The sequence below is a fragment of the Puma concolor genome, chromosome B2, assembly GCF_028749965.1.
Source record: "Puma concolor isolate L17-30 chromosome B2, mPumCon1.1.hap2, whole genome shotgun sequence".
In the NCBI taxonomy this organism is placed as follows: domain Eukaryota; kingdom Metazoa; phylum Chordata; class Mammalia; order Carnivora; family Felidae; genus Puma; species Puma concolor.
Genome location: NC_141671.1, coordinates 49,425,441 through 49,451,003, shown reverse-complemented (window position 1 = coordinate 49,451,003; position 25,563 = coordinate 49,425,441). Strand labels below are relative to the sequence as shown.

The window sequence follows — 25,563 nt, the reverse complement described above, 5'->3', positions numbered from 1 at the left end:
GGAAATGTTGATGAGGCATACCATATTAAGATATCCAGATATAAAGTTCAAATTCATTATTATCTGAAAAATATACTATGTCCTGGCTTGGAGCAAAACTACAGTAAAGGAAATTGACGCAAACACCTACTCATTCTATTTACCATCTACAGTGCAGCATTAGGGATTGAAACCATAGGTATTTTAGCAATTTGTAGAATTCTTTTAGATTTTAAAAATCTGAGGTTCATTATATAGGTAAGTGAAAATCTTACAGGTATACAGAGTTTAGGACACACAAGACGGGCCAATATAAAGAGAATATACAACAGTGTGCCTAAACTAAGAGCCTCTGCAGCCTGGCTCATCTACTGTAATGTAGCCAGGACCTAACATAATGGCTAGCACATAGGAGTCACCCAACAATAACCTGCTGTACTAAGATGTCTCTTGGCCAGCTATCAGCTAATCCTAGAGAGATTCACAAATGTGGAATCAACATACTTGCCTTCCAGAACAAAAGACTGTAAATTTCACAAAGTAAAAGACCAGATCTATCTTGTTACTGATTTATCCTCAAATCCTACAACTTAATAACTGCCTAATAAAATCTATTGGATGATCTAGCAATTAGTGTATACCATGTTTTATGTAAGTTGATTACATGGTCTTTACACTTAAAAACTATAATATAAGGTGGGCAGAGAGAAACTTTTATAATAAGACAATGTGGTAGGTGCCATATTTTGAGGAAAGTTCTCTGAGAACATAAAGCATTGATTTGTTATCCTAGTTGAACATTAGAATCACCTGGAGATCTTCTGAAGCAATGCCAGTATCTCAGATCAAATACATCAGGGGGTGGAGCTTGGACATCAGTATTTTTAAAAACTCTCTCTAGGTGACTTTAATGTGCAGCCAGGGTCAACAACCATGGGAAGAGAAGCTGAAGACTATAACAGGAGGTAAAGGAGTTAGGAAAGAAATTTTTCTTAGATAAGGTGATATTCATACCAGGCCTGTTTATCCCTATGATCCATTGAGCCCAGAAAAACGCTAAGATTTCTTCTGTTTCCAAATTTCAAACAGGGTCTCCTCTTCAGGGACTATGAAGACCAGCTCCTCCCATACACTGCTTTTCCAGACCCTCTGAAGTTCTAAATGCCAAGGACCTAAAGGGGCATCAGTGAGTCTTAAGTGTCCTAAACACAATTCACTAGAGAGTAAGATTCAATATCTCAAGAAAGAAAAGGGAGAGGGGCGCCTGGGTGGCTTGGTCGGTTAAGCGTCCGACTTCGGCTCAGGTCATGATCTCACGGTCGTGAGTTTGAGCCCCACGTCGGGCTCTGTGCTGACAGCTCAGAGCCTGGAGCCTGTTTCAGATTCTGTGTCTCCCTCTCTCTCTGCCCCTCCCCTGTTCATGCTCTGTCTCTCTCTGTCTCAAAAATAAATAAACGTTAAAAAAAAAAAAAAAAAGAAAAGGGAGAACAGGAAACTTGTGATTCTCAAGTGGATGAATTGCCTGATATTGCCTAATTTCTTCACTTGGGGAGGCCTTTATATGTGGTCATACTCAAGGGTGTGTGGTTTTATGATTTAACAAGAGCTGGTATGATCTGAGAAGTCAAGGCATTAACTTTGTCATAAGTTTCAATCATGTTCACACTTACGTCACTTTCATTTAAAAGTGAACAACCGGTCCACCACATTAGGAAGGAAAACAATGTCGTTCTTTATCTTATTATCCTGACCCTCCAATCCCAACTAAGTTGGAAGAACAATTTTCACCCTCTTCTTATAAATAATGGCAAAAATTGCAATACCAAAAGAACATCCATTGTAAGAGATGTGTTCTTCAAAATACCATATCTCAGTTGTATGGGATCAGAATGTTTTTAAGGCCTCTTCTTCAAAAGTACTAGAATACATGTAGAAAAAATTCAACAATCTCATCTAGGAAAAAAAAAAAAACAAAAACAAAAAAACACCAAAGTCCTAAGACCTCCTATACCAGAAAAATACTTTGGAACTAATTGTGGTTCCACCAGGAGCTACATACATAAGATTGGATGAGTCATTCTCTAAACATCTGTAAAATGAATTGTTCAGGTTGATGATGTTAAAAGAACTTTTTCCATGTTAACATCCTGTCCTACTTTAAATCCAACATATTAACAACAGTTCCCAAATGCATCCCAGGCAGGCAAGAGAATATCCTGAGGAAAGAAAAAGCCAAGCCTCCCCCTAGTGTTTTCAAACTTTGTTTACTGATTCTAATATTAAAGAAGAAAAAAAATCACTCGAAGTTTGACTCACCATCAACATCTTTGGATAGTCTTTTATGTGTCATCTTAGCACCATGGACTTTACGCATCTCAAGAAACTTTTTCCTACACAGCTATTGCTCATCTAAATGGAAAAGCCACACCCCCTGTGCTCTATTTCACTGCATAAGAATGGCTGTGTGTGGGTGAAGTGAAGGGGTTACTAGTCTACTATACCATACAAAAGTTACTATAATCATGACTGTTTTAGATCTCATCATGCTTTTCCAAAGACTATAAATCAATGAGTAAAAAGGATTACATGTATGACAGGACAGGTAGTAAGAAAGGCAATCATACTTTTAAGCCACCACCAATGGATCCAACAAGTGCATTCAACTGTGCATTTACAGACCTAACAGAGCCTGAAAGAATTCTTGACCACTACTGCCTCTGTAAGCTCAAAAAGCGTGCTTCTGAGGGAGCATAAACTCTTCCTTTCATCCCTATATATTTCATAGGCCCTTCTCCCATATGAACAAGAATTTAGATATCACCTATAGGATCTCTAAAACCCTTGCTATGTGATCTTTGTGGCCAGGTACTCGTGGAACCAAAGTCTTGTCAAGGAACCAGTTGGACAGAAAAGGAATTTAATATGTGTTTGGTCAGCATCACGAATTATATTATTAAACTAACCAGGGTATGAATCATGGCAGGTCCAAAGGAGAATTAAAATCACCCAAATCTTCCCCATAGCTGGGAAAGGCCACAAAGGACTTAACTGATTATAAGGTTAGAAATTACATTTTCAAGTTCCCATCTGGAGGCATGTTTGTTTCTTGCTGTGTAAGTTTGCTCCTGAGTTCTTCAATGGTCTGTTTTGAAAGGGTGAGGCTGACTGAAACCAATGCCTCTGTCTTAAGGACTTAAAAAAAAAAATCACTGAAAACAATGTAGGGATATAAATGTCTGTGCCCACAGCCAAGATAAAAAATGCAAAGTCTGGGCCACCTTGCCTTTAATTTTCTAACTGCTGTTTTGTAAGGCTGTGTCATGCTTCTCAGTTCAAACACGCTTTGGCTCTTTATTATTCATGGACCTTTTTCTCAGTCAGTGGTGTTGAATAATAAAACAGCCCAGGATCAAATGGGCCAATTCTCCACGCCTGACACCAACTGCTACTGTTCGCTGGGCTCTGCCAAGCGTTGCCTCTGATAATGAGTGGGATTTGGTTAAACAGTAAATTAATGAATAATGAAATATCCAGGTTGATCAGTTAGAGAGCACGCTTGCTTTGCCCTGGGCTAAATGCTTGGGGCAGAAATTACTCTCAAACGGCACTTGCCTGGCTGCTGGTCTGGATAACTATTTTACAGCCTATTGCTTGACAGAATGCTGGGGAGGGGTGAAACCAGTGGGGGAGAGAAAAGGAAGAAGGACGGAGTTATTAACGGCAAAAAAAAGAGAGAGGAAGAATAACCTAGTTATCACCTTGTAGGTTTCTAAACTGCATGTGTAAGAACAAAGTCACAAATACGATCTGGAGAAGCCAGAGTTCCAAAATTCCCAACACATGTTTAACATCAAGGAGAAATGGTGAATGAAAACAGTCTTCTGTGTGTGCCTATGCACATATGTGATTAAATGTAGAACAATTCAACCACAAACTCATGTTTCTGCGTACACATCAGAGTGATGATATGCAGAGAAGCCATGCAGGAAAACTCTACCCTCATTTTAAAGTTCCATGTCCCAGTTCTTAAATACACACCCTTTTACAAATTTTAGAACATTAAAAATGTTTCCAAATGATCTCCATTTAAAAAAAGTTTCACTGCAACTGAGCTTCCAGGAGACACGTATATGACATATAATATATAATAGTCTATATATAATATACTCTATAATATAGTCACTTTTGAACTTCAACTTCACCCAAGAGTTTTAAACTGTGATGTAGTTTCACGCATGGATGCTATAAAAGGTTTGCTCCTTCAAGATCAGATATATGTCTTTCATAGGAAGCAACCTTTAGATCGTCAAAAACCCACAGCAGAATGCCAAGAGGACAGCTCATACAAAGAAAACCAACACCTGCTTTCACCGCTGACATCTGTTTGGAGATAAATTTCTCTAACTGATTATCTCTAGAATACCTTATTCTTTCAGAACTTTCTGACCCTGTCTAATGGCCTCAAGATTGGTGGATTTCACAGTTTTACACACCAAAAGCTAAAATGCTTTTCAACTAATTAACATGTGGCGGGTGTTTGTGTTCTGTCGAGTTGTTTGGGTTTGGCCTTATGCTAGTTTGTTCTTAGGTGGAAGAGAGAGAAGAGTCTTCACAAAAAGGGTGGGAGAGGGAGCATGTATACATTCAGGAACCTAACTGAACTGTGCTCACAACTGGAAGTAAACTCAGAACAAGGCTAGAGACAGGTGGACATTATTTTCTTTTCATGCTAAGTCGACAAACGATAGGATTATCTTTAAAAATTGCCCACAGGGGCACCTGGGTGCCTCAGTCAGTTAAGTGTCTAATTCTTGGTTTCGGCTCAGGTCATGATCTCTTGGCTCGTGGGTTCAAGCCCTGCATCGGGCCCTGTGCTGGCATTGTGGAGCCTGCTTGAGATTCTCTCTTTTCTCTCTCTCTGCCCCTCCCTGACTCACACTGTTTCTGTCTCTCTCAAAATAAATAAATAAACTTTAAAAATTTTTAAAAATAAAAAATAAATTGCCCACAGACTGAGAAACAAAGGAAAAATATAAATTACCTATAACTTCAGTTTCGGTAATTACTATGCTCACTTCCTCAGGGCCTATCGAGCAGTAAGGCCTAGTGGCTGATATTTCCCCTTGTTTTATCCTGCAAAACAGTGTCATAGACAAGGTTTTTACCTCTTCACACTGACAACCAAACCCCTCTCCCTCAAGAAAAAATAAAATGTTCTAATTGTCTTTATTACATCTGCCAAACACAGATGTTCACTATTGAGGATTAGAAGAAGGGTAAAAGGTCACAGAGACCCAGATCAGCTTGATCCTTCTTTGTATTAATTGGCCCCATTGTCTTGAAGGGGCCTTATTTTTTCTTTTTTTTTTTTTATTTTTGAGAGAGAGATCCCAAGTAGGGGAGGGTTAGAGAGACAGGGACAGAGGATCAGAAGCAGTCTCTGCTCTGACAGGAGAGAGTCCAATGCAAGGCTCAAACTGTGAGAGCATGACCTGAGCCGAAGTCGGAGACTCAACTGACTGAGCCACCCAGGTGCCCCAAAGGCCCTTATTTTTTGAAAAAGAAAAGAATATTTACATTGAACATAAAAGTGAATGAATCACTCAGTGGGCCCATTTTGTTGATGGGGCTTGGGCCTGTGCCCCCTGCTTCTTAAAGACAACAAAAGGGTAAGTGTGTGAAGCAACACATTGAAAATAAATTGGCTTCTGCCTTAACTTTTGGAAGTGTCCTATCTTTAGGAATCTCTGACCAAAAAATTCTATCTTGAAAACAACATCCCTAAAACCTAAGACATGAGATTAAATCTTTCCAACACATGGGACTCTCATGGCAAAGAAAATTCACATTGGTAAATGTTGTTTTGTTTAGGCTGTTTTCTTTAGTCCAGTTCTTGGGAAATTCCCATATTGTAATAGTGTGTGTGTCATATTGTAATAGTGTGTGTGTCTATAAATAGTCTTAACTGTAACCCACCCTACCCTCCCCCCACCCAAGAAAGGTCTCTCACCTAGTTTCCTTGCAGACTCATTTATAAAGTTAGCTAACAATTACACAAAATCCATCCTGGTCCAAGATTAATACTTTGATCTCAAAGCGCTGGCTGCTGCTGATTCTTCTTCTGTTTCTCCTTCTCCTTCATTTTGGGGGTGGGGGGTTGTGGTAGTGGTGCTGATAGAACACTGAGGTTTGGATGAGTTTTATGCTTGTTTTCTTTGTCTTGACTGTGATTTTCCCAGCCATTTTGTATAACCCCTCCTGGCCCCTCTCCAAACCTAGAATGGTCGACATTTCAGCAGTAAAAACCACCGCTGTGTAGAAACTCTCTAAAATCCTATCCTTGGAAACTCAGATTAGGGTCGCACTTGCTTTTCCCACTTGAACAGCCACCAGCCCTTCTGTAATCAGGTGTTCCCAAGCTGCCCAGGCTCTAACTGAGCAGCTGGATGCCAGGTTCTAGCGCTCAGGACTCGATGGTTCACATAGTGAGCACTAGAACTCATTAGGTTGACTCGATCCTCCTTCACTTCAGTCTACATAGTATACAGGTCTGACCTGGGTCAAGTTTCCACCCCAGAAAGATTCTCAGGCCCAGTCTCCTTCCCAAAGAAGCTCCCCTTCCCATGTCTCTATACCCCACTGTTTTTGTGCCAGCTTTTCTCTGGTCATTTGATAAATTTCCCTACAAGAAGCAACATTTGACTGTTACAGAGGGCATACTGATCTCCCAAAAGTTTTCTACACTTATAAGCCGTGGCCATGCACACACACACACACACACACACACACACACACCCCTTCCAGCTAAGTGCATTGGCTAATGACATCCGACAGCCACATCCTAGAAATGTTGGCTAATATCTCCACTAACAGGCACGTCCAGGACGTTAGCTGGTGGGTGAGTCACAGATGACTGCTGGAGCTGCCCTCCGTGCGGTCTGGGCAAGTCACGCTTTGCTAAGTCCATTGGCTATTGTACTGCTTTTTAAAATTTTTAAAGAGCATTTTTATGCAGAGGCCTCTCCCAGCAGCAGGTGTGACCCCTACTCGGGTCTGGACGCTTCTCGCCTGAATCAGTTCCAGAAGGATGCAGCCCTTCAGACAGCAGAGAAAAAGCGAAAAGAAGCAGGGTGGTGAGAACCAATAAGTTTCAAACAGGTGGGCAAAAATCGCCGCCTGACCTTGATAGCTTGTGACCAACGTGGAACGTATTGAACTTCTGTGACAAAACTGCTCCCTCCATATGAACGTAAACACACACACACACACACACACACACACACACACACACACCGTTGCCCACACTGCAGCCGATTTTGCAAACTCGGTGCCTCGGTTCCAAAGGATCACAGCAAAAACCTCTTCAAGCTTGTGCCCTGTCCCGGGCAGAAGCTGGGGCTGGAGTCGCACCCTGGGGCGCCGCGGCGCGTGCGCGTGCAACCGCGCGTGCGCGCTTCTTGACGCGCGGCCCTGCCACCGGGAGAGCGTGCCTAGACTCGGCCAGCCGCTCTGTGTGCGTGGGCTCGGCGGAGGCAGGAGCGGCGCACGCGTGGTACAGGCTTACGCAGACACCTTGCTGGGGTGTCAGTGTCACCGCGCTGGTGGTGCCCAGCCTCCACGTTGCTGTGCGCGACTGCGTTCTGCAAACGTGCCTGAAAGGCGGTGGGAGTGTGCCAACTAGAGTGAGCTGGGGGAGGGCACGGAGGGATCCAAGCAAGAAAGTGGACCGGAGGAGACGTTTGACTGACCTCATCCTAAAGAAGCGACGGGGTTATTTATGAGCCCTGATTTAAAAGTAGTGGCTGCTAGGGAAGTGAAAAAGGAGCTCACCCCAAGCTATAAAAGAAGCTATAGTCTCGAGAATGCTGTTTATGACGATATAAATCAACGTGGAGCTTGTGATGGGAAATATGGAGAGCGTGAATTTGGGATAGAAACAAGGAAACAAAGTCAAGAAGGAAAAATGAGTTTTCGCCGTCCTTTTTCCACCCCACCCCCTCCCTCTCCATGCATTTCCTTCCTTCCCCGGGAGCCCACAATTCCAGCGAGGAAGCTGGGGCGGGCGGAGAAGCACACCCCATCGCGGGTCAAGTCAGCCTGAATCTTCCCCCAGTTTAAACGAGGCTCGTTAGATGGCGAGGGAATACATGTAAATAAACAACTTGGAAGATTTATGGGAAGGAGTTCAATTTTATAGGACTGTATTTATAGAGCCAGCGCTGGCTCACTTATAAATAGATTAATGGGAAGCTAAAATTAATGGACTTGTGAGCCGCGCGTTTAATTTCTGAGGCTTCTACATGACAGACAACCGCCCTCAAAGTCCAAGCATGGAAGGCAGCTTGCGTCGGGAGTCGTGAGCGGCCTCGGGAAGGGACACGTCCCTTCGGGCCAGCATCTCTCTAGTGGCTCTAAGCTCTGGCTGCCCCCGGGTCCCAGGGCAGGGACCCCACGGGGCTGTTATTTGCAAACGAAGGAAAAGAATGTGGCCTCATAAAAAAGTAATCGTCTTCCTCCTAGCATTATTTTTAATCAGGGCCCTTAAGCCTCTAATACCGGCGGGCAGGTGGGCTTCTGGGGCACTCTAAGCCGCTCAAATGGGCTGGCTGCCTCCTGGCAGGCAGGGAGGGGTGGGGTGGACAGGGACACCTTCTCCAAGTTACCTAGGGTCCCTGTGCTGGGCTTGTGGTCAGGATCCAGGACCTAGCGGTTCCAGCTGCGGCTTTCCATACTCCCTCCGCAGCTTGGTAAAACAGTAACAAAGGGAGTGGGAAGCTGTGACAAGGCCATTTTGTTAGACAAGGCCGTCTCAGGCTTCCTACTCCTTTCCTTCTCTTTCCAGTTCTTCCTTCCATGCCTTCTAATTCTTTTCTCGCATTTGAGACATTCAAGATCCTGGGTTTTACCTAGCAAAGATGATTGTCTGGGATACATACTCTCCTTGTCAAATGGTGGTAGGAAGGGGGGGCGGGGTTTGGAATTTACCTATAGGATAATAGATGGCAGGCAGGTCTGTTTCTCCAGAGTTGGAGGTAACACTTCTGTAGGAAAATTTGCTATAGGAAAGGGAAATTACTCACCACCCACTTTGTATAATCCCAGTGGTAACCAAGCTCTCGCTCTCCAAAAAGCAAATGAAAAGGAAACTCTGTAATATAGTTGAGCCAGAGACAAATACATACACCTATTTTCATTATAGATAAATGGATTGCATGCCCTCTTAATCACATTTCCCTTGCAATTCTTTCCATCCTTCTACTTCCCTTCCTTTTTTTTGGGGGGGGGGGTGGGGTCTTGATTTAGTCATTTATAGTTCTAGCCATGATACCCTCCCCACCTTTCTTTAGTTAATAAGGAAGGCAAGAAGTGGAAAATCTCACATAAAGCAGATCCATTGTCCCTTCTGTCTTTCCCTATAGGGAAGTCCAACTGGGAATGATTCACCTGAAAAACAGAAAATTGATATGGGAGGCATATTATTAATTAATTAACTGAGCACCAACTATATGCTAAGTACTCTTATAATATGGAGTTACCAAGATTTGACTTTGCTGATTATCCTTAAATGTATATACACATTACTGTTTCTGCTTTTTGTAATTAAACTAGGCAATATTGATGTTGGAAAGGACCCTAGGAGACCCACATTTTTCAGATAAAGACCTTGAGGTCCAAAGAGAAACAGTGACTTGTCCAGACTGTGTAACATCTTGGATGACTTTACGTTCCTTGCCTGAGGGAAGACACCCTAGCCTTGGGATGAAATACAGATTGAGAAGATGTTTGATCACTGCAGCCCATTAGGGCTGGGCTGCAGCCCATTAACCCAAATGAGAAAAACTCTGGCTTCTCTAGGCAGCCTCTGAGCCCAAGGTAAGAACTAACTTCCTAAGACAACTATGCCTTTTTCCTCCTCTGGGTCAAAGGAGCTGTTCCTCATTTGTTTATGGAGGGCTTTGCACAGCTGGTGAGGTCAGGGTTGGGTTCAATCCTGAAATAAGACAGTTAACTCCTCCAAATCCCAAGGTGTCGGGTGCAGGAGCCCATACCTGGCCCTGTGGGCATCTCCTGCGCCATTTCCTCCAAGGAACACCATGCCAGAATGCTATCCCATTAGCAGTGGGAGGGGAGCATCATCTTTGACTTGTAACCAGAGCCCTTTAGTTACTGGGACACAGAGTGTTTTAGTTGCCTGGGAAGTAAATTTGACGCCTCATTTTTTAAAGGGCAAAATAAACCAAGAGATGCAGTTAACATGAGCTTTTATTGCAAATCTAGTTCGAAATAAGAGAGAAGAGTGTCAACTTGGAATTAAGAAAATAAAAAACACCTCCTAGTGAAAACAAAGTGTCAGTTTTTCTAAGAAGCAAAATTTATTGTATTTATGCTGTAACGAAAACATTGCCTGTGTTTCAAGTGAGGGGGACAAAAAGAAAAAAAAATTCTTGGCTATACTTTTTCTGTCTGTAGAATTAAACAATGTCCATATTCAAGAAACTGAAGATGAAAACACAACAAAAACACAACAGTCTTTTTATTTGTGTAAATCAGATCAACACTGGACAATAAACCAATTTCTACCCATTACCATAACAGCTCGTCTATAAAGAACAGAAAAATTCAGATAGGATTCTACCTAGGGGCAAGCTATTTTTTTGGGTTTTTTTTTTTACTTTTTTTTTAACCACCCATTCACAGAGGTATAGATTCACAGATAAATAATCCCAAACTACTTGCCATATTTACACATTCCCATTAAATTAAGCATAAATAAATATATACAAACTTAACATGGATACCCTCCAGAGCTCTTCTTCTGAAGAGCCAATAGATTGATATTCTCGATTGTGTGGCAAAAACAATGTTAGTGAATTAGAGACCAACTCAACAGTGGAGTCAATTTTGGCATTTAAAGAATAGTGTTCATTCGACCTTTTGAAAGAAAACAAAAATGAATTTTGATATTTCTTCTTACTCTTCTTTCTTTCTTTCTTTCTTTCTCTTTTTTACCCCGGTAATTTAACATATATTGGCACAGGAGGGGAAACACTGTTTGGGCTCTTGAGGCAACATCAGATGGTTTAAGGTTATTATTTCCTTTCCACATAATGTATTACGCATACAGGATATCAGATGTGATGACAAATTCTCTATAAACACTCTAAGTAAGAAGGAGTTGCCCTTTTAAGTAAGGCTTTGTACCAGAGGAACAGTGTGTAGATAAGTCCGAGGCTTCAGGTTTTCCATTCAACCAAAGTTTTCATAGGATATGAAATAATTGCTTGAGAGAAAGTGGTTTCCTTGGCCAAAGAAAATAAAACAGCCAGGTCTTTGAAAGCCTCTTCGGTTCTTTATGTGGGGGTGGAGAAAGCTAAGGATGTGGAGCCAGAGAGAAGGAAAGAAAATGGAAGATAATTTTGGGGGTGGGGGTGGTGAAAGAAAGTTACTTTCCAAGTTTAGGGGAAAAATTAAAGATCGTTTTGATGGTGGAATACTTTCCTGGACAGCTCCCCCGCCGTTTTTTTGTTTGTTTTGTTTTGTTTTTGTTTTTGTTTGTTTTGTTTTGTTTCTCCCCTGAGACCCATAATACCTGTAAGGGGAGGCCGGGTCGGACAGAGAATGGTCAGGCGACCTCTGGAACCTCCAAAGGAACTTGCAGAGTGGAAAGTGTGAAGGCAACGCTGCCACATCCTGACTCCTTTTTTCTATCTTTAGCTATGTTGGTTTGGGACTGAGCGTTTGGGAGGGGGGCACGCGGCTGTCTAAAGAGTGCAGGGGTGGAGGAAGAGCTGCAACTCACCTGTTTGGTTTGAAAACAAAGCTCAGAAGAGCTTGTTTTAAACGTTTCCCTTGACTTAAAAGGCAAACTCTTGCGTTAATCCTACTGTTTATTGATTTATGGGCCCAAGGAAACCAAATCTTTTAATAACTCAATTATCAGATAAACGTAGCGGGCCAGGCTAACGAAAGCAAAGGGGTGGGGGTCGTACCTAAAAAGGAGAAGGGAGGGAGGGAGAGGGGGCAGTGAGCTCTCTCCACGCGGGGAGGGGCGCAGGGGAGGCGCGCAAGGGGCTCTACTTAGCGGGGGCGCGGAGGAACACACGAATGAGGGTGAAGGGAGTTGAAGGGAGCCTGCATAGCCAAATAGCACGATTCCTATCCCATCACCCGCCTTTAGGAGCGTGAGGAGGGCGAGAGTTTTCATCCTGGCAAAGGCGGGGGAAGCTTCCGATTCCCTGGACATTTCTAGGCCACTTGCCTCCGGGGAGCAAGTGCCCGGAGCGGCCGCTGGTAGCAAAGGGCAAAGGCAGCGCTGAGACCCCTCCCCGCCTGCTGCCCGCGTGGCGCCGCCCCATTACCTACTGGAGAATGGGGCTTTCTCGGTCGCCTTAGCCCTTAGGGTGTGACCGAGAGCGAAAAGGGCCCGCGCGGCCCGCGGCCCCTCCAGCGGCTGATTCTATGTCCTCAACACGACTGGGCGTCAGTGGCCCACACGCTCTCAGGACCTGCACAGTAAGAGCAAGGCGCGTCCATCGCGTCTCTCGAACGTCACACGCGTGGGGCGCGTTGCCCTGCAAGGAAAGGAGACGATGGTTTTCAGTGTGGTTTCTCCTGGCCTTTTGCAACCAGAATACATATAATGCAAGCGGCCAGGCCCTCGGACAAAGGCGCAGGCTTCTGAGCTGGGGAGAGATGGAGTGTCTACACCCTCCATAGGGGTTAGTTCCCGGCCTTTGTATTTCACCCGGTCTGGGGCTGAGCCCTGCACACCCAGAGGTCCCCAAAGGAGCTAGCGGTAGTTGGGCTGGGGAGTGACAGTAACCGTTGTTTGGACCTTCCAGGTGACCTAAAACCTGCTCCCTAACTCCCTTCCCCATGAAAGTGTCAGCGCAAAGCTCTCAGCAGGTGCCTAAAGCCCAATCCTCCAACCTACCCCCCCCCCCAAGGCCAAAGCCCTTTGGGGCGGCAGAACTGAGAGTCCCAGAGGATTCTGTGAATCCTGAAGAACAGACATCTGGATCTTTAACTTCCAGGGATGTTGCAAAGGTCCTAAGGTCTACTTTGTATAAAGAGGTGCGTGTATCAACACTAAATTTAGACTACTGGGGGTGGATTTCCCCACTGCTTTTGGGAGAGTGGGGACAATAGGTTCCAGATTTATTTTCACGATAATGCCCAGATGAAGCCCAAGAAAGGAGCTGGGCTGCCAGAATGAGACACAGTAAATGCATGAAACTTTACCCACTGGGAATAATAGTCCCAGGGTATACAGACGGTAAAATTCAAAGCTGAAATACATCTCCTTTCACTTTGCATTCATTATTTTGCCATCATATGCCAAAACGAGTGCACGTCTTGGGAGGGGGCGGTGATGCCTCATTCAGAAAGCATCTTGTAGAAAACAATTGTTGCTGAAACACGGAAGCTTGCACCACCCTCTTGCCCAGGACCACTCGAAAAGCTGCTTCCTTACCCGCTAAAACAGCAATCACCAAAGAGCCCAAGGAAATGGAATCTATTTCAAAGGCAGGGCAATATTGCTAAAATATTGGACTCCACGAATCCTTACTTTTCTCCCCTAAAATTCATTTTCAGCTCCCTCCCCCCTCCCCTGGAATTCCGTGTTGAGGTATCTGTTAGCAACTAGACTCAAAGCTGCTTCAATTTCTTATTGGCCACTTTCTAAATTATTCCCTTTGAGCTTCTTTAAAGAAGTGCACCTGCAGAATTCTGACACACAGGCTTTGATTAAAAAAGGATCGGATTTTTTTTTTTTCTCTGTACCTTATAGATTGTGTAGGAAGCCCAAGTCCTCTTTGAAGAAGCTCATAAACCATGCGGGCAAAGCTTTGGAAAACAGAAGAGAATGAAATGGTACATACCCCTCCGAAGGAATTACATACTAATCAACGTATTCATATTGTGCTTTTTTTTTTTTTTTTTTACTATTGTTCTTAAAATTGGTAGATGACACAAACATAACAAATGCAAGATTCTCTGTATGCAGGTGCTGGCAAGGCTGGGAATTAGTAACATTTCTGAAAGGAACTGATGATGAGTCTGAATCAACTTATTGATCCGGATTTTCCTCAGCCGCAGGAGCCTCTCTGCTCGGCGGGCCCGCACAAGCGGCAGCCACCGCCGGCACCGCGGCGGGCCTCCCGCCCCGCCCGCCCTCGCCCTCCCCGAAGGGTGCCAACGGGAGCTGGGCACCGGTGAGTTAACAACGCAGGGCGCAGGGCGGGGCGGGGGTAACCGAGGGGCAAACGCAAAGGGGCTAAGCACACTCATGTTCATCCCGGAAAATTCCCGTGACAGCTTGAGGGAGGGAGGGCAACATAGAAAAGGGTGGTTGGGAGAGGGGTGAGGTGAGGGGGAAGGGCGGGGACTGCGAGAGTTTCCTAAAAAAATATTAAAAATTAAAAAGTTCGTGCGTCTCAGTCAACCAACTCTCAAAGCACTGACACCAACAATGTTTCTCCGATTTTCTTCCAATAAGTTAGCGTTTTCTCATGTTTAGTCTTATGTTTATTTTTCCAAAGGGGGAAAATCATGGTTTTCTTTTATTATCAGTATTACTAAGCTCGAAAGAACCGAAGTGGAAAATCCGGACGTTTGTCTCCAAGTGTATCTTGAAATAGACACTGAGAACCGATATTGTTGCTCCGTTGTAAGCCTCAGTTTTTTTTTTAAAGTTATTTAGCTCTTTTTTTAAAATTTGATTGTATGTGTATTCTACCTAATATAATTAATTCTTCCAAAGCCAATCCAACATTTTAAAGCTAAAATTAAATTTTTTTTTCTGTTTTCCTTTTGTATTTAAAACATTTTTCTTTCTTTCTTTCTTTTTTTTTTTTTTAATTTTTCATTTCCTGTGTTTCTCCTCCTTGTCGCCAGTTTTACTACCTGGGCCTTCCCCAGACGTGTGCCTGTTAGTGGTGGTGTTGTTCAAGAACATCTTGTCCATGCCTTTGAGCGCCTCGGTGAGATAGTTCTGCAGGGCCGTGAGTGCGGCGCAAATGGCCGGGGCTCCGAAGCCGTGCGTGATGAGGCTGAAGTGCGTGAGGCAGCTCTGGATCCCCGGCTCCAGGATAGGGCTAGGTCTGCTGTTCCCGATTGGCGTCCGGTCCTGCGCCAGCAAATCCGTAAATTCTTTACAAAGTTGCCTGCAAAGAGGTGGGAGAGGAATAAAAAATCACTATCGGTGTCGTTGTCATTGGCATTAGAAAGGAGACGCGCACACTAGCCCAGAGGCGCCGGGTCACCATAGAGCCGGAGAGCGAGGCTAATGCGGACGATTCCGCTCTGTTTCCCTTCACGGCACTCTCCCTTCTAGAGCAGCTGGGACGAGAAGGAAAGCGGGGGTGGGGAAGTTATGCACCCCTTACAGCCCACAGCCTTGCCTTTCTCCCCACATCCAGTCTTTCCTCCTTCATTCCAGGACCGCCTAAACCCTGCTTGGGAAATCCGCTAGGCTTTAGCATTTGATCTTTACTATTCAGTCATTTTTGGCTCTTACCTGGCAGATTTTTTTTTTAAGCCCTTTCCCCCTTCTCTCCTCTGCCTCTCTAACCTCTTGATGATCAGACTCAAAAAGCCCTGAAAGATTTAGGCCCCTAAACCACAAGTCTGTCCCTGGCACAGAAGCAGATTGCCAGAGACTTGCATGGCCCAGGGCAAGCAACTGTTTATTCCAGGACAGAATGCTGATTCCATTCAAAGCAAAAATCTGTTTACCTGCAGTATTTGGGAAGGAAGGTATTTTCCCCCCTTTCCCTTTCTTTTAAGTACAGGCTACTGAAAATCTTTGTACAACAGGATTGTTGTCAATATAAAAGGATTCCTACATTGTTTAAATAAAACCTACAGGTAGATGGGTAAGACACTGGGGAGGGTAGACTTTTATTTGTTGAAGGTTTTTATTTCCTCAGGGCAACTACAATTTAGAGGAAACTCTCAGCCTTAGAAATACTGTGTGCCTACGAATTGAGCTTATTTGAGAAATTTTTAATATAGGAGATGGACAAGAGGCTTAATATAGGATGGTTTTAGCCCAGAAGGTCCAATGGCATGGCATCCCAAAGGCCACGACCTTTCACAGACTGGCAAACTTCTCCTGTCAACCTGCTTCCACCAGTCCATGGGTCTATACAACTCCAGTCCCAGTCCCTCCCCACCCCCCCCACCCTCACCTCCAGTGTGGCCTGACGCTTGGCAACACGTGGCCTGGCCAACGGGTAAACAAGGCAGTTACCCAGAGGCCCTTATCAGTGACCCTGGGGCATCCTTTGCCAGGGGGATTACTCTCAGGAAGAGTAATGGCTAAACAAGACAGAGACTACGTCCCCCACCCCCACCTGCAGCAGGTGAAAAGGTTTTAGTTTTAAGGCTGGTGGTTAGATAATACTGACAGCCATATCTCTACCCTCTCTCTACTGGTTACTCCATTCAAAATGCACACCTACATCCTCACAACCAGGAAGAAATAGGTTACGGTGGTGCTGACGGTGCTGAAGTAAATAGGGCAGTTCTTAGGCACCTCAGAAGCACCTGTGGGGCTCAGATGCATGTATCCATGCCTCTACCCCATGATTCCAATTCAGAGGGCCTGGGGCTAGGTCCACAAGTAAATACCTTGGAAAAGCTCCCCAGATGATTCTGATACTCACCCCAGGTTAAGAAGTGCTGTCCTAAGTGAAGCCACAGGGCTTCAAGGAGTGATGGGGTGGAGGAAGTTACAAGGATTCTTTCGGGAAATAAGAGTTGGTGGGTGAAATCCTATTATCTAATTTATACACTTTAGTTTTATTTTCCCCCAAAGTACATTTACTCTTTTATAAAGCACGAACAGGTCCCCCACAACCAGACAGCAGGGCAAGGGGTAGGAGGGCAACAGATCCATTATACTGCTAGCTGGTACATCAGAAGAAAAACTTTGAAAAACAGGACGAGAGCCAAGTTTTGATCATAGAAAGAGATGGTTAAAGTCTGTCTTTAAGTTTGTACTCATTACCAAAGTGCCAAAAAAGAAATTCTGAACTGGGGGGAACAAATGCTCAGAGTCAAACATTCTAAATCTTCAAAGCCCAAAGCAGGGTCTGTAAGCAATTAAAGTTCTGGGACATTAATATTTTTTGACCCTGCGGAAAGGGGCAATCAAATTCCAATCACGTCTCAAAAACATCTGGACAAATTTGAGCAAATGATTTTTCAGCCTTCCATATATTTCTTTAAATTACGCTGTCAACGGAACAAACTGCGTCCTCCAGCACTAAATAAATGAGCGCCGCTGTTTGGGCCGAGCCTTGGAGAGAAACGTGCGGACGCGCACAGCGCCGCCCACTGCAGGCCTGAGCCGGCCATAAAACACCAACAATATGACACCGAAGCCAAAGACAGGAGTAAATCAAATAAATAGAAAACCCACTGTAAAAGTTCAAATGAGCTCTAGACCTAAATTTAGCCAGAGATTTACTATTTTCCCCTCTGGAATTGTAGTAAATTTTACGTCTGTGGAAGATGCCAAACAGCAACGTTGGAAAGAGAATAATTAGAGCTGCGGGTGGAGATGGGTACACGTGGGTGACATATAGACATCCTGAGTGTGCCTATGACGGGAGATGTGAAACCAGGAAGAAATGTGCACCTAGGGATCCAGGGAAGATCTGGATCCAGGAAAGACCCAGAAAAGTCCTGCCTGGGATCCCCAGGGTTGGGGATAAGAACTGTAAAAAGCCTGGATTCATAATAATAAAGCCATTCTCCCCAAGAAACTTGGTAATAGAGGAGATCAAGACAAACCCACAGCCCTTAATCAACTTGCGCCGGGGGGGGGGGGGGGGGGGGGGGGGGCTGGGAGGGCATCCTAGCCAGCAATCCACAGGCTGCAAAAGCTACTTGGACCACTGAGTTGCTTCCCAGCCCCACAAATGAGGTCTGCATTGTCCTCCCAAGCGAGGGGAAGCAGCACGGTGGGAGTCAGAGAGGAGGGCTGAGGGTCTGGGATACTCACTTTGTAGCGAGCAGCATATTCTTTCGGGAGTGCAGGTCACTGGGGTCCGTGTGCTGCCGGTTCAAATACTCAGAAACAGCTTTAGCAGGAAACTCTGTTTCGCAAATATACCCAAAATCCCGAGCTAAGTGAACAGCTTCTCCTGAAAAGACGAGAGTAGAGGTAATAATCAGCACCTAGTCCCTGATCATCTAGGACAGGAGACAGTCCCTGGTCAACTGTTGTTATTTATAGAAGAGGCCAGCTGTTGGGGGCAAAAGCAAGGGTGAGACTGATGCCCAGATAAAAAGGATTCTCAAGCCATAAAGTTGATGGAATAAACTTTGCTCCTGCTGCTCTTTCCAGCCTCTCTCTGATGATCCTTTTAGCCAAGTCCTAGCTAGACATCCCCTGAAAAGCTTTGGGTCTCCTACACACCATGCTTTCACTTAAGGGCAGATATATTCAGGAGCCACCTTACAATTGCACCTAGACAGTTGGCTAGACATTCAAGCCAGATTTCCCCCTTCCCTTTTTAAAAAGCACCCGTTGGGGCACCTGGGTGGCGCAGTCGGTTGAGTGTCCGACTTCAGCCAGGTCACGATCTCGCGGTCTGGGAGTTCGAGCCCCGCATCGGGCTCTGGGCTGATGGCTCAGAGCCTGGAGCCTGTTTCCGATTCTGTGTCTCCCTCTCTCTCTGCCCCTCCCCCGTTCATGCTCTGTCTCTCTCTGTCCCAAAAATAAATAAACGTTGAAAAAAAAAATTAAAAAAAAAAAGCACCCGTTATACCTGCTTTAAATAAAGTTTAAAAGTATTCCTATCTTTTGTGTTATCTTTTGTATTTCCTATAATTGCATTAGGAAAAAATATCTTATTAATAACAAATATATACAAACAATTCCACGTGTGAACATGTCCACATATATTAAAGAAACATATAAGGAATGAGTGTTTCTGTCCAACAATGAAATATGTATTCTTTGTCAGTTCCCTGATAGGTTTCAGGTCTCTCCTCAGAGGTTCCTGTCATCATTCTCCTATTCAAGAACTTTCTACTGCAGAAAGATGACACAACAACTATAGAAAACCTGGACATCTGAGTCCTCAGCTTATGTGAAAGACCTTTCAAATAAAACACGAATAGCCCTTCATGCACAGCCTTAGGTGTTCCAGGGAAGATCCTGAATATGGTAAAGAGATATGGTGAATTATCCCATAGCTATGTGATTTTTAAGGAGCATGACTTACTTTTAATCATCATTATCATAGTAACAACAAAAGACTTCAGGCATGGTGCTTACAACGATCCAGATCCATAAAACTGAAAATTGCCAACTAACTATTATAACTTCAGTAGTTTTACAGTTTCCTTCCTTCTACACCCAAATTCAAGTCTTAGGCAGAGATAACCTTGACTGCTTTTTAAAATGAGGATTGTGATACTAACAAATCCCTGAAGGGCAAAAACTAAACCCCCCAGGCTGAGAATCAACTGCTAATCAGTGTGATCTGGAAATTTGGTGACTGCTTCCCCAGAGGGTAAGTTTGGGCCAGGCAACTCTGCCTTAAAGATGGCAAAGTGCAATGCCTGTAAATGTGATGACTTTATGGTTGCTGCTTACATATTCTAAGATCTCCTCCAAAAACCAATTCCCCACAGGAGTGTCATAATATCACATCCATAAAAATAGAAGAAAAAACCAAGACCAACATGTTAGACTCTAGAGAAAATTCTATAACTTCCTTCATTAAGACCATCTGGCTGTATTTCCTATCCCTTCCCCGTCCCACAAATTAACTGCAGATCCTCTTGTTCTCAACTGTGTAGAAGTTCCTGTTTATTACATACCATAAATATCATCCCCAACCCAAAAATGATGAGCAAATTAGAATGTGCCTGTCATAATTATGGCTGTTTAATTCACAATTGATGAATCTACACTGAAGATCATACGTGACTCCCCTCCATGTTTCCTCAGCACCACCCTGCACCCTGTTTTCTCCTAGGCGTCATTGGCCTTATTAAGCCATATTTCAATAATAATAATAAGTCCCAGGTAATCAGCAGGAGATAGAACCCTGGGAGTGGCATGAGTTTTAAAATAACCATTAGGGGTCAGGAGTGCAATAATAGTTTCCTTATGAAAAAAGACAATGTGCTTTCTACTACTGACGATTCAGAGGTAGAACCTGGGAAGGAGAGGAATATAAAATGGATTGCTGCTTACAGAGTTACTCTTGCGAGAATTCATACAGAGGGAGTTTCACACACTGTCTCCTGCACATGGTGGTACAAGTGACCTCTGCACTGCCTTAGAGTCTGGACCTGAGCACTCTCCAGAGCTTAGGCACTCTTGCACATGTCCTTTGGCCTCTCTACAATTGCCAGTTCCCTCTAAGTAAAAGGACCTTTGAACTTCTCTCAGGCAGCCTCTTGACATTCGACTCATAAGGGCACAACAATTGCAGTGATTTCCAGTTAATCATGAAACGTGTAAAATGTCAGCCTTCAGCCAACAGTTAAACTCAGCCACTTCGTGAAATGGCCACACGTCTTGCTTACCTTCCACCAGGGAGGTGAGTAACGTGACATTTGCTGCTTTGCGCCTGCCCGCGGGTAAATTCAAACCGATTTTTTCTAGCCTTTCTCGCAAAGATCTCCCCCCATTTTTCGATTTGGCTCTGAAATTGCAAGAATTAACATTCTGATTAACCTCAGAGTATTCCTGAAACAAAGTTTAGACTTAGCAATCTAAAGCCCAGTGGAGCTTGAAGAGGTTTTAACTTGAGGTTAGCACATTTTCCCCCTTTCCTTGTGGTTATTTGCTGATAGTTTGCTGAGGTTTGCTTAATTTCTGCAATACAGAGCATAAAAAAATTGAGTCTTTTTTTTTTTATCTCATGAGAAAATAAAATGATACCAGATGGGAATAATTAGGATGTAGGTTGTGGGTCCAGAAAGGTAGAAGTTGCACATGCAAACACACAAGCTCTTTCCTTGTAATGGAGCCAGTTGGTAAAGCAGAAACTGGGCAAGCGCTACCTTGCTGAAAAGAAGGAAAGAACTGGGTGGTTCAGAGAGAAGGCACTAGCTGAAACAGGTGGGCCTTTCGAGGAAGGAAGGGGTCAAGAATTGCTGTAAGATGGAGTTGGGTTAAAAGGGGAAGGAAGACTGAAACATGAAACCAACATGATGATGGTAATCGCAATAACAGTTAAACTAACACTTTAGGGAGTTTAGTTATGCGATAAGCACTGTATATTGATTATCTCACTTAATCTCATAGCAAGTTTTATACACACACACTCAATGCCCAGGGGGTGAATGAAAGAAACTTCCACACTCCAGGACTCAAAGGACTCACTTGGAGAGCACGGCAAAAGGATTCAAAGTGAGAAAAATCCATGAGTCACCCCCTTACTTCCTCCCTCATCTCTCCCTGTATGTGCTAAAGTCTTGGCAAAAATACAAGAAAAAACCCAGTTACTCTGACCTCTCTGGTGGTACAGTTCACACAGCCACTTTCAGGAAAGAAAGGGACTTTCAACCCCCCAAATAGGCCAGCTTGAAAAGTTCGTCTCCTACAGCGTCACCTTCCTATCAGAGACACTACCAAAGTGTCCTCTGTCCAGGCACTGGCAGAGAATCTGGGGAGAGGCTTTAAAATCTTAAGATAAAAGCCACCTCTTCCTCCATTTTTCACAAGGAGTCCATGAAATGTCTTCCTCCAATATTGAGGACCATTTGAATGCCCCCACGGGATAACTGTTAATATTCCATTGTTATTATTGGCGGTGTTCTTACTGAAGACAAGAGGTCGCAAGTCTAGTGCAGAATTTTTCAAGCCGAGGGAACAATGCTTTGGTGGCTAGTGACCGATTTAGTCGGCCGCCAAACATATTTTAAAACAAAACAGAGAAGTATCACAGTACGTTACTGGTACAAAGTGGTTTATTCCATGAAACGTCTGTTTTAGATAAGTGTGTGTCGGTTCTGAGTTTCACTCAGGCTACAGAACGCCCTCGAAGTGTCCCGGGGCTGGGAAGGAGTCCCGCGCCAGGCAGAGGGCAGGGAAAGTGGGAGGCTCCCGCCACCGATCGCAGCGGGAGGGCGAGGCGGCGCGCGCTGGCGGCGCGTGGGTCCCGGGGCGGCGGCGTTTGCGCGCGCTGCCCTCAGCACGTGGCGGCCGTAGCTCTCCGCACGCGCAGCTGGGGGGGGGAGGGGGCCGCGCTCTGGACGCCCAGTTGCTAGGCAACTGCGCCCGGCTGTATGTTGGTTTCCGGGAGAGCCCTCTTCCTTCACCCCATAGTAACCGATTTGGGGGTTTTACCTTCTGAGGACGCCGCCGAGGAGAGACGCATTGAGGCATTCGGGGGGCGAAAGCCGTCTCTGAACTTCTCCCACAGTTACTTTGTACTTTGAAGTTGAACTGAGCAGAGACAAACGGCCCGGGACCGAGCAAAATACCTCGCCGGTGTTGACGGACATGCCTCCCAGGAAGCCATCTTTATTCATCATCAGAGAAGTCACAGATTTGGGAGGAACCGGAACTAGGGAGAAAAAAAATATGCCATAAAGGTGACCGGGTTTCGATCCTGGTGACCGGCTGATAGAATGTGTCGGTGCGTGCGCAGGGGCGAGGCCACAGGACAGGCGCCAAGTGGAAAGCTGGAGGAGGAAGTGTTTGTTCCAGTGGGGCTGCGGTGCGTTCAGAGCACTGTGTACAAACAAATGGAAAAGCCATCACTCCTCTGGAAACTTACCCCATGTGTGTAGCTATGAGTGCCCCCCTTGCCACAGTCCCGCTTACTATACAAAATCAAAACAGACAGCCCAGAGTTTGAATTATGCTGTGAAACCCGGCAAATCCTATTCCACCATGTGCTAGCTTGTGACCTTAGATATCTCAGTGAACCTCTCTGAATCCTAGATTCCTCATCCATCCCCTAAGGATAATAATCATATTTGGTGCTGAAGCCTGGGAGTGATTACATTATCAATGATATAAAATGGTAATACCAATGTTCTGTATGAGAACCCCTCCCTCCTTTCTTATTGGACTCAAATCTATGGTCATCACTGGAGAGCATTGGAGAGTGGGCTCTTTCAGACACTGTGCTCAAGAACAGCCAAGTAATACCATTAAGCTTGGGCTCGAAAGAGCTGCTCATTTCTGTAAAGTGGATCTCATTCTTTCCTACATCATAACAACATATTCATTTAGAAATGAACCCAAATGCTCCTCTCCAGTGAAAGCAATTCCACAGTGACATGAATTTTGTTTACAAATTAACTAAAGCACCGGCTGGTGATTGTTTGGAGCAGTTATGATTTACAACAGGTGCCCTGATCAATCAACCAATCACTCTAATTCATGTGAGCGGAGGTCTTGCCTTGCCCCAGTTGTTTCATTTCGGCAAGTAATTGATAACAAACCGCACTCAAGGTATGTTTTATGCAGAAGTTAATAAGAGCTGACAGCTGGTTGCCACTGCTACCCAGGCGCATTCAGTCTCTCCAGCCTGTATTTCTGTTTAATTGTGTTTCAGTGTCATCTGCACCTCAGGAAGAGGCGGGGCTCAGTAGAACCAAAGGGCTGGGAATGAGGAACAATGAATGGTCAATCTCCCAATTCCCGGGCAGTCTTGCTCCCTTGGACTTCTACACTGCTGAAGCTCATTTTCTTTCTGCAGGCTCTAGAAGCCACAGGGCAGGTGACTTTTCCTGGCTTGCCTTACACCTTAGCTTCTTCCGATGGGATATGAAGCCCCCAAATCTTCAAACAATATTTGTTGATCACCAGTTCAGGGGATTTATTGAAACATGCATCTGGCATGAAAAAGAAGGCTCCCATTCCTTCTCTTTAATAAAGATTATGTCTTATCCTATCATCCTGGTAGGGGAAGACATGCTCTTTCCACCATCCAGAGCCTAAAACTCTACATGTCAAACAAGTTGTACAACTTCTCTTGTATAGAATAACCAACAGTGAGTATTTTTGTAACAGCTTATTCTCTCTACTACAGATTCCAGCATTCAGACTTCCATGATTGTTTGGAGACTCCTGAAAGCCAGGCGGGTCCCAAATCTCGTATTTATTAGGAATTGCAGTTTGGCCCTTTACAAACATCTCATGGGAAAGGATTTTCCTAGGAGAATGGATGGAGGTCCTGGAGCATTTCCTTTTGCTACTCCTTAGATGTTTTAGTATTTCTGGATCTGCAGAGTTCAAGGCCCTGTCTCAGAACAGGTGAGTGATGTTAGGTAACAGAGTGGATCTTCTGCACTGTCCTGGTTGGTTGGGGGGGGGGGCGGGGAGGGCTACAGACCATGTTTTCTTCTTTCTGATTCCCCTCATCACATTCTCATATTCCCTTTTGAGAGTGAACCAATGAAAAGTCACAGTGTGAGTATTAATTACATTTGAGTAAAATACGGAGTTAAAGTCATTTAAAAGACAGTGATTTTGGTGAGAACACCTTGTCATTTAATTCCCTTACACAACATCCACATCTAATTTGATCTGTCTTATTCTTCACAGCACTCTTGATTTCCATATTTCAGATTTGTATTCAAGAACTATAAACAAATAATTTACGATCATGGGAATTAGCTTCAAGTAACCTTGGAGAAACTTTTCTCCAAAATATAGATATAATTTTGTAATTTTAACATGGTATGAACTATACAAATAAGTTGTAAAAAAATCTCATCTTTGACATCAATATTTTCATATTTAAATACTATTTGGAAAGAATATTTTAACAGAAAATAAACCTCACTATAGAATATTTTAACAGAAGAAAAAACCTTACTAAGTTGAAAATAGTAAGTTCCCATACTGAACAACCAATACCCCTTAGGATTGGAATTTTACCTGCTTCTCAGAGTCCCAGTTTTAGATGTCCCTAAAAGCCAAGCCTTTAGAGACACTTTATAACCTGCCCTCTAATTTCACTATTGTTAATTGCCTGATTTACCTGACAAGAGCCATTTCCTTTGGGGAATGTATAGTGTTCTCTTCTGTTCCATGGACTGTACCTTTCCTCAAATGCATTATCACCTAAATATCACCAATCCAGTCAGCTTCTGTCAACACATTGTTGTCCTCTTTTGTTGCTGTTCCCCCCGTCCCCCAAAGATGCACGCCATTTGAGCAGACATGCTTCAGGTTATATTTCCATTTTCTAATTTATTTTTTTATGTTTATTTATTTTTGAGAGAGAGACAGACAGAGTGGGAGTGGGAGAAGGGCAGAGAGAGAGGGAGACACAGAATCCGAAGCAGGCTCCAGGCTCTGAGCTGTCAGCATAGAGCCCAACACAGGGCTTGAACTCAGGACCTTGAGATCATAACTTGAGCTGAAGGCGGACACTTAACCAACTGAACCACCCAGGTGCCCTTCCATTTTCTAATTTAAGTATAAATCATGTTCCTACCCTCTACTCTCTCATCTTCAGGTTCTAACCCTCTCCCAATCTGACCTTAATCTTGGTATCTTAGACTATACCCTACACATTTCTTGTCCTAACTTTCCTTTGAATCCCTAGCAGTGTTATCTAACTTCCCCTCCACTTTCACACCTGCTTA

General features: G+C 44.2%; 1 protein-coding gene across 7 annotated transcripts in view; it reads right to left on the bottom strand.

Moving 5' to 3' along the window:
* Positions 1-10,224: 10,224 nt before the first annotated feature.
* TFAP2B (transcription factor AP-2 beta) overlaps positions 10,225-25,563 on the bottom strand; it is a 30,432-nt gene continuing 15,093 nt past the window's right edge. For 3 of the 7 annotated variants that reach the window (XM_086707054.1, XM_086707051.1, XM_025925372.2), the window contains 5 exons: positions 22,304-22,523; positions 20,536-20,654; positions 17,993-18,134; positions 14,887-15,146; positions 12,558-13,827 (listed from right to left, as the gene is read on the bottom strand). In XM_086707054.1, the coding sequence (XP_086563180.1) occupies positions 13,766-13,827; positions 14,887-15,146; positions 17,993-18,134; positions 20,536-20,654; positions 22,304-22,523 (803 nt within the window). In that variant the 3' untranslated portion in view covers positions 12,558-13,765. The other 4 variants (XM_086707052.1, XM_086707053.1, XM_086707050.1 and 1 more) reach the window with 3 other exon arrangements.